Source organism: Amphiura filiformis, chromosome 10 (genome assembly GCF_039555335.1).
Source record: "Amphiura filiformis chromosome 10, Afil_fr2py, whole genome shotgun sequence".
Classification (NCBI taxonomy): Eukaryota; Metazoa; Echinodermata; class Ophiuroidea; order Amphilepidida; family Amphiuridae; genus Amphiura; species Amphiura filiformis.
The window spans coordinates 51,955,864-51,976,793 of NC_092637.1; the positions used below are offsets into that span (position 1 = coordinate 51,955,864).

Below are 20,930 nucleotides of genomic sequence, written 5' to 3' on the forward strand. Positions count from 1 at the left end.
ACCGGGCAAGTACAGGGCATTCTTCGACACGGAGAGTGCTACAAATTTGTCCAAAGGTAAGCCAAGGGTTGGGATCTCATTTTTAACTATGACTAAACTGTTTCGGAGTTGAGGTCCACTTAAAGTAGACCATTTTGGGGGTTGCATTTGGTGTACTCAGGGGCGGATCCAGGAATTTTCAATAGAGGGGGCGCCGAGCCACCGCCACCAAAAATTAGGCGCCGCTCTGCAAAAATACACAGAATCAGACGCCGATCTGCAAAAATAGAGGGGGTGCGCGCCGGATGCGCCCCCCTCTAAATCCGCCCTGATGTCACGTTTTTGAAAAGAGTAAAAAACACCATTATTTCCTAGTGAGATAGACTCGCTTTACCACGCTGCAATACTACGTATTGCTAATGCTTGGAGCGTGAGATATCACTATCTATGGTGAGACACCACATAATTTTATACATTAATTTGATTCATTTATTGAATTTGATCTACAAATCATTCTCTCGGTCGGGCTGACGTCACAAAGGGGAAATAGCCTTGTAAAACCAGTGTGAGCATGTGCAGTTCCCCTTTCTCGAGCTGGTTGCTATGCGCGCGCTTGGGCAAAGGGGACGAAGGGCCAATGTTCCCGGATATCCGACCGAGTGAATGCAGCCTGCAGGTGTTTGAATAGAGGTTATCCATGTTCTGTAAGCTGCATATCCTATCAACGACTGCTATACCTTGTTAGGACTTTCAAAAGAAGTACCTGCATGTGCAACCATGACTGTTTCAAAATAGCCCGCCAAAGTCATGCAGGTCGTGTATTGAATTGGTTTGAATCAGGGACAGACTTAGGTTTCAGTTTTCTACTGGCCCTCCGGGCCAGTGAAATGGCAGATCTAGTGGCCCTGCAATAAATTTACTGGCCCAGCTTTTTCAATATATTCTACTGCAAAAAAAAAACCTAATTTTTTTCTTGGTGTTTTAGGGAAAAATCTATATCAATTTTTAATCATATGCCATAAAAATGTGTATTAATAATATCACGAAATTGGCGCCCCTACCCCCCACCCAAGGATATCTTAGACGCGGGCAGTGGCGTAGTACAGGCTAAGGATACATAGTGCTCCCTCATTCTTGAAACAATTGCGTGCGGAGCGCGTGCAAATTTGGACAATAAGGTCTATACACTAATTAATTTTGGTTACTAGATGTTGAATATCGGTCTTGTTCTTTCAATTGATTTTGTCCTGAAATGCATCCGAAGCCTTGAAAATTTTGACTTTCATCGCTTGGAGGCGCAGAATCGATGCTGAATTGGTCAATTTGGCGCCTCCTAATTAAGGGTGGCGCCCGGGGTAGTTACGCCACTGGTCCTGCCTTTTTTAGTTCCAAATATGCGGTATTTGTGGTATCGCTATCATCATCAGATAAAGCACGAAAGAGCTTAGTCTTAGAAGTAGTAGGCTACGTAGGCCTACTATCGGCGTAAAAAGCGGTATATTTCCAACTTGCTAGCAATGCAATAATAAGAATATAAATATATGAAAAATCATTGAATAAAGATATAAATTACAGGTGACAGGCGGAGCAGAAACTGTGTAAATAATGTCCATGACTGATTATATCTTGTCTCATAATGTGTTGGCTCAAAAATCTAGTGGCCCGGCGGGCCAGCATTGTTGGACGTTTACTGGCCCGACGCAAAATCCACTGGCCCCGGGCCACCGGGCCACTGCTTAAATCCGTCCCTGGTTTGAATGAGGAATACTATGGGAATCAGCGCCTTTTACATGAGTGAAGTGGATAACCCGAAGTCTAACATGCTATTTCAGTGTTTGTTCAGCATCATAAAAAAGATGATCAAACTCAAGCAAGGAAGTAGCAAATTAATGGAATTAAAATGTCATTTAACAGAGAAAATGTCAAATAAAAATCAAATAATTAAATATTTTGCAATTCTCAATTTTGGATGCGGGTATGCGGGAGGGATGATTAGAATGGATTAGTAATGTTCAATGATGTATTGTTAGTATTTTTAAGCTTACCTATTTCTCCTCCTCCACCGATATGGTCCTCTTCATCCCCACTCGTCTGGGATGCGTACAAGGGATCATAGTTTTTATCCGCCGATGTCGCACTAGCCATTGTCACTAAAAATAATAAACAAATGGTTTAAAAGTATTTACAGATCAGCAGCAGATTGACACAAACAAACTTCAGCCAGCTGTGAAATTATGGGCATGGCCACGTAAAATAATAACAAATTTTCCTATATTGTTCCAAGTGTATTCTCTAACATGCTCTACGGCGCATACAAAAATTTTGGAAACCAACTAACGTGCGCCGTTAATAAGCAATCAATTATGCGGAGAAAATTAATAAACATAAGTTCTCGGCCGTGCGCTGAATTTTGATTGGCTAATAAGATACCGTTATCCTAATAAATATTCATATAATATCATAACCAGAGTGCGTAGTGGGTCACCAATATTTTTTCAGTAATGAAATGCGTACTTTGTTATTTCATGAGAGTGATTGTGATTTCCACGTGTATTCCAACAACCAAAACATTATTTTGCAAAATTGACGGGTTCCGCGATTTCCCGCATACGTGAAATTTAATAAAATTTTCAACAAAATTGCAGAGAATTAGGGCTTTGATTGAACACATCTTTCGATGGAAAATTCGGACTACTTTCTTTGTTAAAAGCTAACGAGATTTTCATAAACAACACAAGGACGCCATCGTTGCCCAAGCAGCGCGGAGGAAGCCACGCGGGCGGAGCCGGCTGAGCTGACCCGGGAGTGCAGGGGCTGGAAACCCGGCTGATCAGCATAAAGATGGCTGAAAGTGAGGGTAAGTGACTTTGTTCTTTCTTCTTTTATTCGCAATTTTAACCATTTTGAACACATTATGTACGATTTTAGTTATATATCCGTGTAGATTATTCATTGTAGATCACCATGTGATAGTCAGCGGATAGTTTTGTGGGGTTTTAGTCGACTAAAACTGGCGGAAATGTAGCGAGTTTTTGGCTATTTTACCTTGCTTTCGTCCCCGGGGTTCAACGGGCGTTGTAATGCGCGTGACTCGTGAGCTCTCTCTTGCGTAGCTGCACGCACACAAGGCAGCATCGGCGGCATAGCACACCAGACAGCCAGGGTAGTCTCGTGTCACTGAACTGTCTGGCTTTATTTTTTTTTTTTTCGATTCCTTGAAATTTATTTTTCTCAAGAAACCTGCGTATGAGAACATATTGAATTGCCTCTACTCACGATGAATGTGTTCAATGTATTCTTGAGAACATTTTATAGAACGGGAAGTTGAACATTATGAGTAAGGAATGAACTTAGGGAAGTGGTTAAGTGGTGTCCGCGTTGCAGTTTTAGCAGACATGCCCGGGCTTGAAAACCACGACGTCATCGATGTTACAAGCCGCAGCGGGCGGGGCGCAGAATGGAATAGCATGTGCCAGATTTTTTTTCTTCTTTGGAAATCAACCCAGCATTGCTATGAATGTGACCCAGGGTTGGGGTAATATATTGTGAGCGTAGCTAGTCAAAGTCAAAATCATGATTGCTGCTGCTTTCTTGTCTGAGTGGGCCAGTTGAACGTATCGAGCGAGTAAAAACCGCTATATTATTTTGCCTCACAACCCCGGAGGCCGCGGCGGTTCTTTCTTCGATATGTTGAGCAGGCCATTTTATAATGAATCCTAGACTACTGACTCACTCACTCAACCAACGCGATCGACTCAGCTCCGCGAGAGCAGTGGATTTTAATTTATTCCTCGCCTGAATTTCATTACCGAGAAAAAATGTCATGCCGTTTGCATCATAGATATTTCTTCTTCTTCTTTCTTATCTCATAAAATTTAATAATTGATCTCCTGTATTTTTAGAGGTTAAATAATGTCCTTCCCGGCCTCGATAAGACTGAACTCTTCATTGATAAAATGCGCAGAGCAAGGTCTATTTTTGGAACATTATGTTGTGCTTATTCAGATGGCCGACCAATGCGGTGGAGGTGTGTGCATGTCCTTGCGCCTCCAAGTACCTGGGTGACACTGGTCAAACTTTAGCGAGTTTTGACCACGGTCAACAACCCAGGGTACTGAGTGTACCATTCTTGCGTAATAGCAGCACATGTGTACACTGTGATACACAGAATGGAAGTAGGCCAAGGTCCTGTATTTAAGCTGTGCAGCCTAGCCAGCCTATCACGGGCCTATCACTTACAGGGCAATAAAATTATTATTTTCCTTTAAAATCAGATTTTTATTAAATTATTTCCATGTGATTTCTGTTTACTGAGCAAAAATGTTGACTCCAAAAATATACGAATAAATATAGTCTGAACAGTTTGAATAAAAACATTGTAAGCTGACCAAATATTTTTATTCATTGTTTGAAAATTATATATTCCTTTCTTTTTTTGTCAAAGTTTTCCCCCTTGGAAATTTGCCTTGGCCCCTCTTGCCCTCCCTCTGAAAAAGTCCTGGTTACACCACTGATCCACTACACCCTACCTCAAGTAACCCCTAACCTCTTACTACCCCATCCATCCCTATCCTACCTCACCCCTTTCCCCATCTAACCCCACCCACCCCAACCTCATCCTGCCCCTTACCATTACTTATTTTGAGAACCTCCAGCCCTGCTGACCCCCGTACTGAATTTTGTTACTGTTCCCTACAGATCTCTAGATGGGGGGGGGGGAGGTACTTATCTATCCACTTCACTGTATGGAATCTACCCCCATCACACCCTCCACCACATACCTCCAGGGGTAGCGCTAACTTGCGCCATGGGGGTCATAGGCGCATTCTTTTAGCTTTTGGCGCACAAAATTACCAGTTAGTTGTTGCTAAAGGGTCATTTGCACCCTTTATTTCTATTGTTTGGATCCATAGTTTCATAAAATTTCAAATTTTTGACCCCTTGTTTAAAAACCTAGCGCTACCCCTGCATACCTCATACCTCTCTCCACCTACCCCACCCATACCCCAAGTCCCCAACCCACCCAGCACCCACCCATACCCTACTCCTACCCTAACACACTCTTACTCCTTGCCTCACTCATCCCCAGCCCTACCCTTACCACAACCCTTACCAGGGTTCGATTTAGAAAATAAAATGTACATGCACAACTCCGATTTTTTCCTCAAAATGGGCCAAATAACACAAAATTTTGCATGCACAGGCAAAATTCTACATGCACAGAGCCAAAGTTACATGCATTTGTGCATGTAAAACCCCTCTAAATCGAACCGTGACCCTTACCCATACCTTCCCACCACACTCTACACTACTCCATCCACTACACCCACCACACCTGACCCTACCCCAAGATACCCAACTGCTTACCCTAACCCTCTCCACCTACCCCACCCCATACCCTACTCCTACCCCTAACCCTGCCCATCTCCAACTTCACCCCTACCCTTTCCCTGCCCATACACTACTCTCCCAACACATACACTACCCAACCCCTTTATACCATCACAACCTTCTGTATTCCAACTCACCACTTATCCTTACAGTCCCCAATCAAAGCCTTATGGCCCTGACACATGTATACCCTTACCCTACCCCTCCAGTCCACAACTCGCTTACCCAACCTCAAATCAAGTGAAGAACCTCTGGTCCTGTTACCCTATCATTGGCTTAGGAAGATTTTCAACATGGGGGGGGGGGCTGAAAAATATTTTTAAATTGGTGAGCCACCCTGGGGGTGCCCGAGTCAGACAATTTTGCAAAATATAGGTCACAAACACCCATTTTCCCTCTATTTTATCACAATTTTTGAACTTCACCTAGGATTATTGGGGGCTGAAAGGTATTCCAGCCCCTCCCACCAAAATTATTGAGGGGCTGAGCCCCTCAAGCCCCCCCCGTTCCTAAGCCTATGTTATAATCATGATAATTACCCTTCACTTTAAGCCATTATGAACAACTTTTGACTTAAGTAGCAGGGGATCACTGATGGTGCTCTTTAAGAGGGCTGGATTTGCACACTGGGCCATGATGGGGGGGGGTGGCAATATTTTGTAAGTTGTAATTTGTATCTAACATTGGCCTGGTTTGTAATTTTTCCCCAACTTGAAGCAAAAATTCTTGAAAAAAAATTTGGTTAGGGAGGGGGGCTGGGGTGGGGATGTTACAATTCGATCCGAAGAGTTCCAGAGGGATGCCATAGACAAATGCATCAGCTGGAAGATCAGATGGTAACCATCACAAAGCCAAATGTTGTTTTGCAAATTGTAGATTTAAATTTTTGTTACCTTGTGTTTGTTTCCTCAGTTCATTCAAGCTCAACGGGGCTGACATCCTTAAAATCAGGTATGTCTGCTAGTACAAGGAACTTATACGATGTCCTCATTCACAATTTGATACTATCTGTCCATCGTATAAGACTGTTACCGTACGGCAATGTGGTGAAGGAATATTACACAGTCTAGGCTCCATCATTTTTTGATTATGATCCCTCTCAGTCTCCCGAAACATCAAAACATCAAAAGCGTTGCACTAAATACTTACTTAAGACTGTCCTTTTTCACATAACACAGAAAAAGTAGGGCCAACTTGCCTAGAAATGGTCAAATTTTGGCAAGAAATATCTCTGTGTAATCCTATGTAAGTCCCATATCACATCGTTATCGGCGATCAAGGTTTGGTTGGTACCCACCAGCGTCATGCATGTGACGTGACACAGCTAAAATAATCGACCGTCGTTAAAACGTCAACAAATTTCAAAACACAGAAAGCAGTAAACTTAATGGCGAAGCGGTCCGAATTTTGAGCCATACAAGTTTACGTGGTGAACTAGTATGTCTGCTACATGCAAAAGAAAAGAGATTTAGAGTCTATATTAATTATGTGATGCGATTAAGCTAAATGAGTCGTTTGTGTCAAATGTAGGAACTATGAACCATCACAGTCCACAAACAAATGCATGCAGCATTTTATTTTTCAGTTCAGTTCAGATTTATTTTGTATCCAATCAGTATAACATACATTTTTAAATGAATATAAAAGTTATGTAAATATGTTGATAAATTTATGTTTATTGATCATTTGGTCAATAAGGTAAGCAAATATTTTGTACTGAAAATCTTATACTTGTAAAGAGGCCCGTACGCAGGATTTTATTTGGGGGGTGCTGATTTGGAAAAAGTGGACTTTTTTTCCAGGGGGGGGCGATTTTGTGGAAAGTGGACTTTCTTCCCCAAATTTGGACCAAAAAAACGTAAAAAACCTGATTTTTTGGTTAGCTACGCTCGCAAATTCTTAAATTTTGGGACTTTTTGTATACTTTTGCAAATTTGGGGAGGTGCGGTCGCACCCCCCCTGCGTACGGGCCTGCTTGTAAATTATTAAAAAATTGCTTATTTGGAGTCATTCCTTCTCAATCTTTTAATGATTTGTAGGAGGAAGCAAGGCAAAGAAGCGTAAGCTTGCTGAAGTCAAGCATGAGATCAAGCAGGAGCATGAGATCAAGCTAGAGAAGAAAGAAGATGGCGAACCAGCTGCAAAGGTCATCAAGACAGGTAAGTGATCATGCAGCATTGAGGGAGAAAAAAGTTGACCAAATATGACTCAGTGGCAAAAAGATGTATCTCCATTGAGAGTACAACTGCCTGTGTTATCATGGTGGATCATGAATTGTGTATTGATTGACCTCATACAGATCACTGGCAATCAATCAGTGTACAGTACATGAGCTTTATGCAGATTGTCTTTCTGCTGCTGAACAGTCGCAATGAACTGATTTGTTTGAGTGGGAACAACTTGAAAATGTGGAATAATTCTGGTATATCCTGTGCACAAGTATAACCCTAATCCTAACCCTAGCCCCAACCCTAAAAAATAGGGTGCGCACTGCGCAGGGTAAACCAGATCGAATTGTATCGAAAACACAGGGTGCGCAATGTAGACCAGAATAATTGTACCAAAACAACTGATAAGGCTAATGAAAGTCAATTCCGAGTTTATCGTCCCTTTTTTTTCCCAGGTTGGTGAGGTGACTTTTTCATTTTTCATTTTTCATTATTTCATCAGATTTCATTAAAATTGACCTAAAGTGCGTGTTGATTTAAAGCCACACTCATACATGTTATTTATAAACATGTTTTTATATGGGTAGGGACTAGAAAAGTTAGAAAAGAGCCTGGTTTGGGTTCCAAGTTATACATTTTTATGTTTTACAAACAAAAATATATGTTTCCAATTGCTACAACTGGTGAAAACACTGATACTTTGAAAATAATGAATTATTTTGGCATTTTTGAAAATTTGACGCGGGTGTTTTTGGTGTCCAAAAAGTGACGCGGGCGGGGGACGATAAACTCGGAATCGACTTTCATTAGCCTAAACATTATTTAGCAGTAATAATAGCAACCTAGTGTCCATTGAAATTCCATTTGTTTTGTAGCCCATTTACATGATATTGTTTGAGGGGGTAGTCCATGAAAGCCTTATAGATTTTCAGTATAGTGTGCATAGCTAAAAATATGGCACCTGGCAGCTATTCAGATAGGGCCTTTTTGCACTTCCACCTTGTATAATAATAAATTGTGCTTTACTTGGTGTTTTGCATAATATATTTATGAAGCACATGAAAAACTGACATTTGGCACCAAATTTAAATCAACTTTTTTCATTTTTTACCATTGTTGATCAATGTAAGTTAATCTTTCTTAAATTGACTGTTTTACTTCATTCCCAATGTTTCTACAACTTTTGGATACAATTAAAATACCTCTATGATGTCACTTTATCTATTGCTGAAAATTCATCTTCAAGGTGCAGAATTCAACAGGTTTTTTCCCATGATTTTACCAAAATTTTTATTTGAAATTTTCACGTGCAAAAACACGTTTTTATTTTTTTGTAAATACTTAGTAGGATTGTGCATATGACTAGCATTCCACTGGTACTCTTTTAACTTTATCATGGGGTATAGCAGTTCTTTGAATAAAAAAAAAATGAAAAAGTCAATTTAAATCAAAAAAATCTGATTTTTTTTTTTTTTTTTTTAAATAAAAAAATCAACAACCTTATGACTAATTATAGTACCTTGTGACATCATCTGCATAGTGCATCCACCTGTAAACTGAAAGTGATATGTCCAACCATTTTATATGTTATGTAGCATTCCCACGAGAGGACCGGCTGCAACTTATAATCAACATAAGAAACCAGGCCCCAAAGAGAGATGTGCAGACATATAAGACAAGGATCAACAGGATTGACTGGAAGGTAGTCGCCTTCAAGGATTACCTGCCCCAAGATTGCAAAACGGAATGGGAGGTCATCCAATCTCAGGTATGTCAGGCTTTAAACATTCTTATTTGATGCGAAACTCGGTGGATGTGATTTCCATTGATCCCTTTTTTTGTACAAGTCTAAATTAAATGTAGACCTATTTAGCAAATAAATAAATCCAAGATATACATCCAAGATGGTTGAAATCATCCAAAGGTAAAGTATTTAGCACACATTTTTCAATTTAGCTTTCAACATAAACATTCTCACATTTCTCTTGCATTTGATCATCTTCTACTCTTCCCTAGGAAAATCATTATAATACCAAATCTACACACCATGGAATTCACCATATCACGTCCAAGCTCACATTGGGCGCCCCATTCCTTTTTTAAAGGAATTTATTATTTGTGCTTTTGGTTGTTTGTGAGAGATATGCAAACATACAAAACAGTCTTGATACAGGATCGACTTCATTCATTCATTCATTCATATTTATTCGGCAAAATCGACAAGAACAATAAATATAATCAATCACAAATTATCACAAATTTAGCATATATGAAATACAAGGATACAAGCAAAGACACCAAAAAGCCGAAATGCCAGGATAACCCATAAAGTCTAGCTGCAAATGTGTAAACTTATTTCTAATGGGGTCCAACATAAAGGCTAGATGGTGCCTGGGACGGAGGACAAAGCAAGCAAAAGGACAGAAAGGAACAGGTTACACAAATGCATCTGACTCTTGGGTTAACACACTTCTGGCAAGGTGTTTTTTATGGCATATATTTAAAAGTATTTTTGTCAATAATAGCTTTGATTTGGGATGGTAAATTATTCCAATCAAGTGTGGATTGATAGAAAAAAGACTTTTTGGTGTAAGATCCTACTCTTGGGACATGGAAATTTGAAGCACTAGACCTAGTGGTATAATTATGAACACGAGATATTTTTGTAAAGACTTGAAGCTGGTCGCTTTCAAGAATTACTCAATATTGCTTCCCTACTGATTAGCTAACTGAATGGGTGGTCATCCAATCGCAGGTGGTTTTATTTGTGTGTGGGTTTGTTAAACAGGATTGACTTGGAGGTCTTAATTTTAAATGCATCCTCTGCCAAATTTATGTAGGACTATGTAAGTTTGTTTTGTAGAATTGTCAATAATGTCCATTAAGAGGGCTCTTTTTGGATTGTTTATTTCCAAAATCATGATCGTTTAAATATAAAGCCTTCCAAATTAAGTTCAACTTCGGAGAGTCATCGCTCCAATTAGAAATGTGGACCCTAAAATTCCCACCACAGACCCCTGAATGTCATCTGGGGTTACAGGGTCCACATGCCTTTTGCAAGGTGTAAAAATGTGTTCAAAATGAAACCTTGGATTACAAATAACAGCCATAATTTTGTTCATATTCACTGATACAGGTCCGCAAGGTTAAAACACTGACTGAGGTGTGCAATGACGCACTGAATATACAGAACGACCCAAATCTGAGGAGGCGGAGGGCTGTAAGTGAACTGTGCCATAATATGCATACTTTGTTTCACCTCTGGGTGACATAGCGGTGTATTTTGCTGATATATCCCGCAGTATTGCATTGTATGTTTACCCAATTCCACAGAACGTGTATACACAAGTACAAGGGTGTTTTGTCAGCACACTGATGGCGCAACAGCCTAAAGGCACTGACGTCAACTACCAAACTCGAGGTGAAACAAAGTATAGTACCGTATTTCAGTCAAATAGTCGCCCCCCCCTCAAATAAACGCCCCACCACTTTTTTTTCAACCAAGATGTTTCAAAAATGCCGATATTTCCATGCTATCTTGTGTAGTAAGCTTACCAAGTCGCCCACATGGTCGATAATAGCGTCATTAATTGGCGAAAATCTGGATCAGAAACTCGGAAGTGAGCCAGAAGTCAGTGTTTCTAGTTCATAGTTCGTCATTTTAGAGTGTGTTTTTACTTTACCTAATGATTTTAACGGGAATTATCGTTTTAAAATTGACCATGAATAAATGCCCCCCCCCCCCCCACTTGGGAAAATGTAACGTCCCCGGGGGCGTTTATTTGACGAAATACGGTATTTAAATTGAGGAAAAACATACATTGTAATGTATGCACTCATCTTCATGTACTGAATGGCAGTTTTTAAAGTTGTGATGGCACCAGGAATGCTTAAATATGTCTTGATTGTGGGACATTTTGTTTGGAAGTTGATCCCACAAAAGTAGGGGCAAAAGTACATCAATGATTTCACAATTTTTTGACCACAGTGACTGACATCTTTGGATTTTAGCAGTGCAAAAATTGCTGAGCTTGAAGTGAGAACACAACAAATGGGATCCGTATATTTTTTTGAAGAGATTCATCAGGAATACAAATATTCAGATTACAAAGTTTTCATAGTATATTCCAAGAAAAAAACTCACTTTTTTTCCATACAGTTTCGGCAATCCACTCTGTTGCCTTTCTCAATGGTGTCTGCCAATAGATCCTTTGTTGGATGGTATGACGTCATCAGAAGATGATGACGCCCTCAGGATCAATTGGTCGTAGACGTGACTCAGTTGGTAGGCCCCCTCGTCGAGTCCATCTGGATCCGGAGGAAGTCACAACCAAGTATGAGAGAAAGTTTAATGAATCTTTGAAAACGATGTATTATGTGATATAAGTAGTCAAACCATGGTTCACTCAAGTAATTTTTTTTCTCGCTCTGGCCTCTGTAAGCTATCGCAAATTAATTTTGTATTTCTCTATACTTTTGTAGCTCCATCCAGACATGCCCAAGAGGCCATTGACGGCCTTCTTTATGTTCTACAAAGACAAGAACAAGAAATACAGGAAAAACATCCAGGAGCTTCACAGCCAGAGATATCAAAACAGTTGTCTGAGAAATTCAAGACATTGTCAGAGAAGAAAAAGGTTTGTCTTTTTTGGATTTACTATTATTTATTGTATTCAAGGACATGCGTTCGCATTGTAGTTTGAAATATGCGATATAAGATCGCGGTTGGATTGGGTGCACCTGTTGGAAAGCTGTGTTCATTCAATTTGTAGTATAGGTTTATAGTCTATCCAGTAGAAGGTGGAACATGACCTACACCAAAATGCATTCATCTCACTCAAACTTATGGTAGAACATACTTTAGTTCTTAGATCATTTAGAGAAAGATGGAACATGAATTTGGACAGGGTGCAAAGCTTCATGCACCCTGAGGTCCACTTCACTAAACTTTACGAAACTTCATAAATAGTGAAATAGTTCGTAACTTACGACAAGTCTTAAGTAATAGGGATTTACTATAGGGACCCTTTGTAAAGTATTGGGTATTCGTAACTTTACGAAAGGTTACTTGAGCTAAAAGTATGTGAAGTGGACCCCAGAACTGCACAGCTTAGTGAATCGTAACAATGTTGCGTGTCTGCACAGTTTGATATTTTGTGTCCGAGGGATTCAATGGATTGGCCGATTTTGTGCACAGGAGTAACTTGGTGAACTCAATCAAAATGGCCATAAAGAGTGGACACAAATTACATGCAAACATGATTAAGGGGGTACTACACCCCTGTGGTAAATTTGTGACTATTTTTGCATTTTCTCAAAAAATAATAAAACACTGGTAACAAAAGTTTTGTATATTATTGGGGCAAGGAATCCAATTACTACACTGAAATTTCAGTGACTCAAGACAAGCGGTTCAGTATATATGATAGGAAACGAGGTACATCCTAGCGGTACATTATTTCTTATCATAAATAAAAACCACTTGACTTGGGTCAATGAAATTCCAGTGTAGTAATTGGATTCCTTGCCCCTATAATATATATATAACTTTTGTTACCACTGTGTTATTAGTTTTTGAGAAAAATGCAAAAATAGACACAAATTTATCGAGGGGTGTAGTACCCCCTTAATTACAGGTGATCTGTTTAAGAATGAGAATACAGGTATTGTTTTGAGACCCATCATAGCATTTTTTGCATATATATATCTCGTGTTAGGCCTATATCAGGCAATAGAGATGTCTCAAAACAATGTTTGATCTCTTATGAGTCCATGTTGTTTTCATAATATTTGTTGTTGTTTGTTTTTTCATTACTCTTTGCTTGAGCTCTTTGTTGCGCCATGAGTGCTCTTTGAAGATTTGTGCGCAATAGAAATGTTCATTATTATTATGTATTGTAATGTGGGCATCAACTAAAATCTGATAATCATGATGCCTGATCCGACATTTCAGAATTGTTTGATGCCCTTTACACATTAGGCAAAAAAAAAAGGTTAGTCTCAAAGCTTGCGCTTGCGCTTAAAAATCATACGATTTGACAAAAAAGAAATGCGAATTTTTTTTTTTCAAATTTTTTTTTTTTTTTTTTTAGTTTTTTCCAGAAAAATTGGCGAAAATCAGACTTTTTTCTCAAAATACCATGAAAAAAAGTCCGGAATAAAAATTTTTTTTAAAAATCGCATTTGTTTTTAAACAAATCTTTTTTTTTTTTTTTTGGCCTTACAATGTTTATTATAACATGGACTTGTATTCAAGTGTACAAATGAACAATTTAAAAATGTACTAACAGGTTTGAGCACCAAACAGTCGATGTGATCAATTTGTGTCAGCAGATAGGAATGTACAACTGTCATCATAACTCAAAACTGTGGCAATCAAAATGAGTAATTAACAGACAGAAATAAATATGGATGTTTTCTAAATGTTTCAGAACAAGTACCTGCAGAATTTTGAAAAAGAAATGCAGACATACAACAAGGACATGGAACAGTTTATGTAAGTATTGATTTCAGCCAGGTTAATTGACACCTGTAAGGCAAAACAATTTTAGTATATCTCAGTTGCTGGCTGCACATGTTCAGTTTGCAGTACCCGGTACGCATTTGTCTCTGAGGAATTGGCCAATTTAATGTTTTTTAAACAAATGTATTTGTAACTTGTATTTTTAAAGCATGTTTGTTTGAAGAATTTACCAATTATTCTTAAAGGAGCATATAAAAATAACAGATGTGGAAATAGGAGTGAGACCAGTAGATACCAGTTGTAGTCCTACTGTATATGGCATATTGGATGGCCTAGGAGAAAGTTAGCCCATATTTGCAAGACTATCCTTGCCTTCAAGGTGAAACAAACCTACTCATGTTACCCTCTGGCCATGGGCTGGCCTGGTGTCAGATCTTACCCAGGGAAAGATGACATTCCAATATGCGCCTTTAAATGTCCATGAAATGCTGAGAGTTTGTTCATGTCTGCCTTTGTGGCATGCCAGCATTCTGAGCCATCAAGAAGAAATGGTTTAACATTCATTGCTGTTGTAAAAAAAATTGGATGAAGTTTGAATGTGTGTGGTACTAACCTTGCACTCCACATCATGAGGTCAAATTTTGAGATACGGTTGTTAAATGAGGGTTTATTGAACCATTTTCAATTGTGCTCATCACCAGGGACAGGCGATTTGCGCGGAAAAAAATAGCAAATTGCGCGGAGATTGCGCGGAACTGATTTTCAGTGCAAATTATGTATCCCTGCCCATAGGAAAAAAAATAGCAAATTGCGCGGGATAGCAAATTGCGCGGGATTGCGCGGAAAAAAAGTTCCGCGCAAATCGCCTGTCCCTGCTCATCACTACACCTTGATTGTTGCAAACACAGGGAGGATCACCCAGAATTCCGGCCGGAGCTCAAGGACAAACAACCAACTGCCAAACCACCTAAATTGAAGACCCCATATGTGATATGGTCCGATAAGAAGATGACTGATTATTTGGAGAGAGACCCAGAGGTAGGTAGCCAACTATTATTAGTTATTTGGTGAAACAGAGATATGGTTTGAAGACACCGTATGTGATATGGTCCGATAAGAAGATGACTGATTATTTGGAGAGAGACCCAGAGGTAGGTAGCCAACTATTAGTAGTCATTTGGTGAAACAGAGATATGGTTTGGCAAATACCAAGTCATACTAGGGGGAGGCTAAGCCTAGTTTGACACGGATCACATGGCATTTCCCGTACCATATCGATGCTGAACCCAATAGCGGATTTATCATATCTTAATAAAAAACATTATTTCAAACAAAAAAATATTAAAAAGTAAGGTTTTGAATAACTTATGGTAGCTCCTTTTTCACATAATGGGCTTTTCCAATGTGCAGATACACTACAAACACTCGTTCATTGACCACTTATTTATTTTGTGAAGCAGGCCTGTACCCTCAGGTTTTAAATTGCACAATGCCACCTTGCTTCCAACAATTTGATGTCAAACTTCTTATATAAGGTGGTGAATAGAGGTAATGTTTTATGCTGTGCCTCAAGACTGTATGCAAAGTTCCCCAGTTACTGCGGGAACATTGAAATAATATGAAGCTAGGTGAGTTGCCAATTGGGAAACTATTATGCCCTTTTCTGCTAAATGCACATAGTCCACAGGATTTTTTGTTAGCTTTCCTGGTTGCTGCAGGTATAACATCCTCTAGCTTTTTATCACAAAAAAAAAGAAGAAAATTCTTATTGGTAAAATGTTCCAAACTGTGGCCATTTATGCACCAACAGGTTGAAACCAAAAACAAAGCATACCGTCTGCATGTTTTGTTGATAAACTAAGGTTATGCCTTGCCAACATTTTGCTGACTATGTGTGAGAAATGGAAATATGTTCATTGAAAGGGAACGATGAACCCAAACCCAAGACAACTTTCAGATAACCCACTCGGCATGGTTCTTATGCGCTCTTATTTACTAGATATACTCACTGACTGGATATGGCAATATATAATGTAGTTGGCAGGGTTCTTTGATGTTGTTGTTGCTCTTATATGGTCTTAGTGATATGATAAAGAGTCCTTACATGGTCAATAAACACAATATTCATCATCATCATCATCATAAATCATGGTCATTATTATCATCATCATTGTTATCATCAGCATTACCACTGCGGCCACCTCACAATCAATTACCAAATGTTATGAAGTAGTGAACAAAGCATTGTAGTTATCCTGTGTCTTGTTTTCTCCAATTGATTCTCCAGGCAAACAGAGGCCAACTAGAGACCCAGATGAGAGAAGAATGGAAAGCCATGCAAAGCAAGAAGAAAATCAAATGGATAAAGAAGGCTATCGAAGAAAAACCAAAATATGAGGCAAGTCACATGATTTATAGGTTAATAAATGCGTGTCACTTGTTGGGAGTGAAATTGTACAAAATAATGCACGCGTACTGACTACTGAGATGTTGATGCGTCTAATGCACGAGCCCCGAAGGTTGGAAAAGGCAAGAGAATACAAATGCATTCACCCACAAGAAAAATGAACATGTCTGAAAGCACAACATGTACTACGCGGAGTGCGCGCCCGTGCAATTATACAATATTTATGCACAGCAAGTAATTTACTAACGGAGGCTCTGATTGGTTCTCACTATCACGGAGTGTATGAAGTATGTACAATACATACAAGTATAGGCAGCAAACATGATTACCCACATAAACACAGGCTTGAAATCAGTGCTTGCCCATAGTCTCGTAAGTCTCCGGTTGAAGCCAGCTCCTTTGTCACTACACAAACCATCTGGCGACAAGAGCATAATGGTTGGTTATGAATTTCCATATCAAAATGTTTTCAATTGGCTATGTAACCAAATGACTTTGGAATTTGGATGTGAGTGACTTGCAACAATTTACTACCAAGATTTATAGCTAAACTTGAAAACCCCAAACACATCATGAAAGTGATAATCGTCTGATAGCACGTTTTATGCCAGAGAATCTGCAGCGCTTACACATGTACCTTGATTGAGAGCTGGTAGCTCTGGTGAATCCCAAATAAATTGTTGCTTTTGTTTCTTTATCTTTCAAGTCTTGTCATTTTCCATTTCTTTACTCTGCAGCAAGAACTGGAGCACTACTGTCTCTTGCATCCAAACTACAAGATTCCAGACAACAAGAAGCCATTGTTAAACAAACATGAGTTGGACCTTAAGGAGCAGTTGGTTGATGGTAAACCTGTCAAACCACCTATGTGAGTAGACCATGAGAATAACTGGTATTTTGGAGGGAATATTAGAATTTCTTCACTCATACCTTCCGACACTGAGATCCCTCACTGGGCCCCCTCACACAAACAAATAAACATACCAAAACACGATGAAGTGAAATTAAACTATTACTCAAAGCGGAAAATGAGCTCACCTGAGAGCTTTCGAAACGTAACACTGTTTCTTGTTCACTCGGTAAAGATGGACTGGTGAATGATGCTAGTTACTGGTCAGAGACCGTCCGAACCGTGGCGTGAGTCACGTGACATGCTCTGGCGCAGTAAAGAGTTATAAGCTCCGGAGAGTCTGTGGCGGCCCTGGTCTTTGTTCAAATCACTTTTACTGGTCCTGATGTGAATGGATTCATAACGCCCCTCCGGAACCAATCCGTTTCTCTGTCAAGTATCTTGGCGTCTTTCCACTCAATGCTGTGACCTGCCTTTTGATGGTCACCAACTGGAGAAGTAGTGGTACTGGGTCTGCGATGTTCTGCGATCCTGGTGTTAAGCGGTCTGGCAGATTCACCCACATAAGCCGAGTCACAGTCATTGCAGCTGACCTGGTAAACCGTGCCGCAACATTTACCAGGGGTATCTTGTCCTTTAGGCGCAACAAGTGCTGAGCGAAGTGTGTTGGCAGGTTTAAAGTGTACAGACACACCGCGCTTGCTGAAAATTCTCCGCAGAGCTTCCGGCGCACTTTCCACGAACATATGGGACCACAATGCTCCCTACATGGGGTTTGTCTCTGATGACATGCTGTCTGTCAGGAGCTGTGGCAGGTTAGGCGACGTTATAAACCCAATCTCCATAACCACACATTCTGAGGGATTTCTTAATGTTGTTCTTCTCATTGATCTTGTCGGCTTCCTCGGTAATACAGGTATCGGCTCTGTGCATGAGTGTGCGAACAACAGACAGTTTGTGTTGGAGTGGGTGATGCGACTCAAAGGACAAGTACTGGTTGGTATGAGTTGGTTTCTGGTAAACTGTCACTTTGATGGACCCATCTGGCTTGCGGTGTAGCAGAGTGTCTAACATCGGAAGTTTGCCATCTTCTTCCCTCTCGATGGTGAATTTGATCGCCGGGTTGACACTATTCAGATGAAGTGTGAAGGTGTCGATGTCGTCTGTCTTCAATACCACCATGGTATCATCAACATATCTTCCCCAGTAAGAGGGCTTGACGGGTGAAGTGTTGATCGCCTCTTCCTCAAATGCTTCCATGAAAGATGTTGGCAACCAGCGGGCTACATGGAGAGCCCATCGCAGCACCCTCAATTTGTTGGTAAACTTGGTCTTGGAAGGTGAAGTAGGTGGTGGTCAACACAAAACGAAGTAATTCCACAATCTGGGAAGGATTAAGATTAGTTCTTTCATGAAGGGTAGTATCGTTCTCAAGTCTAGGTTGGATTATGTCCAACGCCTCCTCAACAGGAACACTGGTGAAGAGTGCTGTTACATCATACGAAACCAATTCCTCATCATCGCCGAGTTTGAGGACCCCTATTTTGTTGACAAAATCCAATGTGTTCTTGATATGGTAAGGAGTATTCCCAACAAGCGGTGAAATGATCTTGGCACAAAAATTGGCAGTGTCGTATGTGATAGAACCAATGCTGGAGATGATAGGTCTGAGAGGTATGGTGGCTTTGTGGATTTTGGGCAGCCCATAATACCTGGCGGTGGTTTCTGAGGTCGGGTACAATTTCCAAAATTCGTGTTTGGAGAGAGCCGTCACCTTTCCATTGTCATCTTCCGAGACTACGTGATCTTTCAGTTGAGTGAGCATAGAAACAAGTTTCTTCTTGTGCTTGTTGGTAGGATCAAGTTTCAATTTCTTATAGGTGTTGGTATCATTTAAAAGATCATTGCTCTTCTTGATGTAGTCGGTTTTATTCATAACAACTGTAGACTTACCCTTGTCTGCTGGTAAAATAACGATGTTTTCGTCACATTTCAAGGTCTTAATCGCCACACGTTCACCCTTGGTGATGTTGCTTTTAGGAGGTTTGCAAGATTTCAAGACTCTAATCGCTTCGCTTGCGATTTCTGCCTCATTCGGATCGTTCAACAACTTGCATGCCGACTCGGTACAGGTGACGAATTCGGCAACCGGAATGTCTTTCGGTGCTACGGCGAAGTTTAAGCCTCTGGAGAGTACATTTCTCTCATCCTCACTTAGGGCTCTGTCAGAGATGTTTATCACCCATTTTTCCTTTCTTTTAATCTCCTCTTCCTTTTCTTCTGCGCTGATGATAACATTTTCTTTGTTGGTTTTTTTTTCAGACGATCGTACTTTCCGATATGTCTTTGTTTACTTCTTTCATGTTCAGAGAGCTGTGCATGCTGGGTAAAAGATGTTACTTCCTGGTACACATTCGCGGGTAATTCTAAGCTCAGTTTTTCTCTCAAATCGGCGATTTTTCTCTCTAAAGATGAGATGGTAAAGTTAGTCTGGCGAATCCTTTCGTTGGTTAAAGCTTTTTCAGCACGCTCAAGAATCCGATTGGCTTCCATGCCAACAACGGTGGATTTAAGACGTAGACTAACCGGTGTCAATTTGGTGTGTTTACATTGAAGCGAGAAGCGGAGATGGTTCCGGAAGCGGGCCAGTTTTCTTGCATTTCTTTCCAGATCTCTAGCATCGTGGAGGCATTTCATGCCAAAATCATGTTTGATACGTTGGTGTAAACTTAGCTGCTTTGGTGGAGTCATGATGAAGTGAAATTAAACCAAAACACAATAAATTGTCGGTACTGTTATTGACCAGAGCACTATTGTAATGCTCCATGATTGCAAAAATACCATGATAGGAACAGCCATCCAAAGTGCTTGGATAAAATCACATCTTAGGGCTAGAACTATACCTATGTTCTAACAATTTATCGCCTCTGCCAGATTCTAACATAAATATTCGAACGTAAATATTTAATTTCTTGAATTTCATCCATCAGGAAATAATAAAGGCCAAAATGGTGCCGAAACCCAATGAGGGCAAATCAAGGTTCCTTTTTTTTAAAACTTTCTAGCCCGTGAGGGTCTTTATTAAAGTGACACAAAAAACAACAATATACAAACATGTATATTAACAAAAACACACACAAAAATTATATCAGCCAGCAATGATTTTTACATAATATATGACAAAACTTTTCTATAATTTGTATTACTAGGGATGACCAATGAACCATCAACTTGATTAGAACACTCCCATAGACATGCAGGGAGCTCAACTGTGCACTGCTTGCACATACATTTCTAAATTGATCTCATTCTTTTATTTTTCAATATTTTTCTGTAAAATTTGGGGAAGTTACTGCCAATTATATTTTGTAACTATCTTGCAAATTACAGCAACATAACTTATTTTGTTTTTCTGTAAGTGCGAGTCAAAATTGGTCCATCGCCACAGTGCGCTTAATTGCCAGTGGCTGAGTTTAGCACTGCTCAAGAATGGCACAAAATATTCAAATCAGTAAGATCAGGTGAAAAACGTGGCCTACTGAGCTGTAATTTGGCAGAGTTGCCAGTAATACCTCTATCATACCCTCTGTAAAAAGGTTAAAAAATTGAGCAAGTAGATCTCGAGTTACAAATTAAATCACCAGCTTCCCTTTGGAATTTTTATATTCCTTT

The 20,930-nt window shown here is 39.8% G+C and overlaps 1 protein-coding gene and 1 pseudogene across 1 annotated transcript in view; one reads left to right on the forward strand and one right to left on the reverse strand.

Moving 5' to 3' along the window:
• LOC140163009 (uncharacterized) overlaps positions 1-2,239 on the reverse strand; it is a 41,769-nt pseudogene extending 39,530 nt beyond the window's left edge.
• Positions 2,240-2,523: 284 nt separating this feature from the next.
• Positions 2,524-20,930, forward strand: part of LOC140161964 (nucleolar transcription factor 1-like) — a 38,622-nt gene continuing 20,215 nt past the window's right edge. The window contains 11 exon segments of the mRNA XM_072185258.1: positions 2,524-2,836; positions 6,283-6,321; positions 7,410-7,529; positions 9,134-9,306; positions 10,675-10,758; positions 12,021-12,093; positions 12,096-12,175; positions 13,970-14,034; positions 14,910-15,039; positions 16,289-16,399; positions 17,146-17,276. Coding sequence (XP_072041359.1) covers positions 2,821-2,836; positions 6,283-6,321; positions 7,410-7,529; positions 9,134-9,306; positions 10,675-10,758; positions 12,021-12,093; positions 12,096-12,175; positions 13,970-14,034; positions 14,910-15,039; positions 16,289-16,399; positions 17,146-17,276 — 1,022 coding nt within the window. The 5' untranslated portion in view covers positions 2,524-2,820.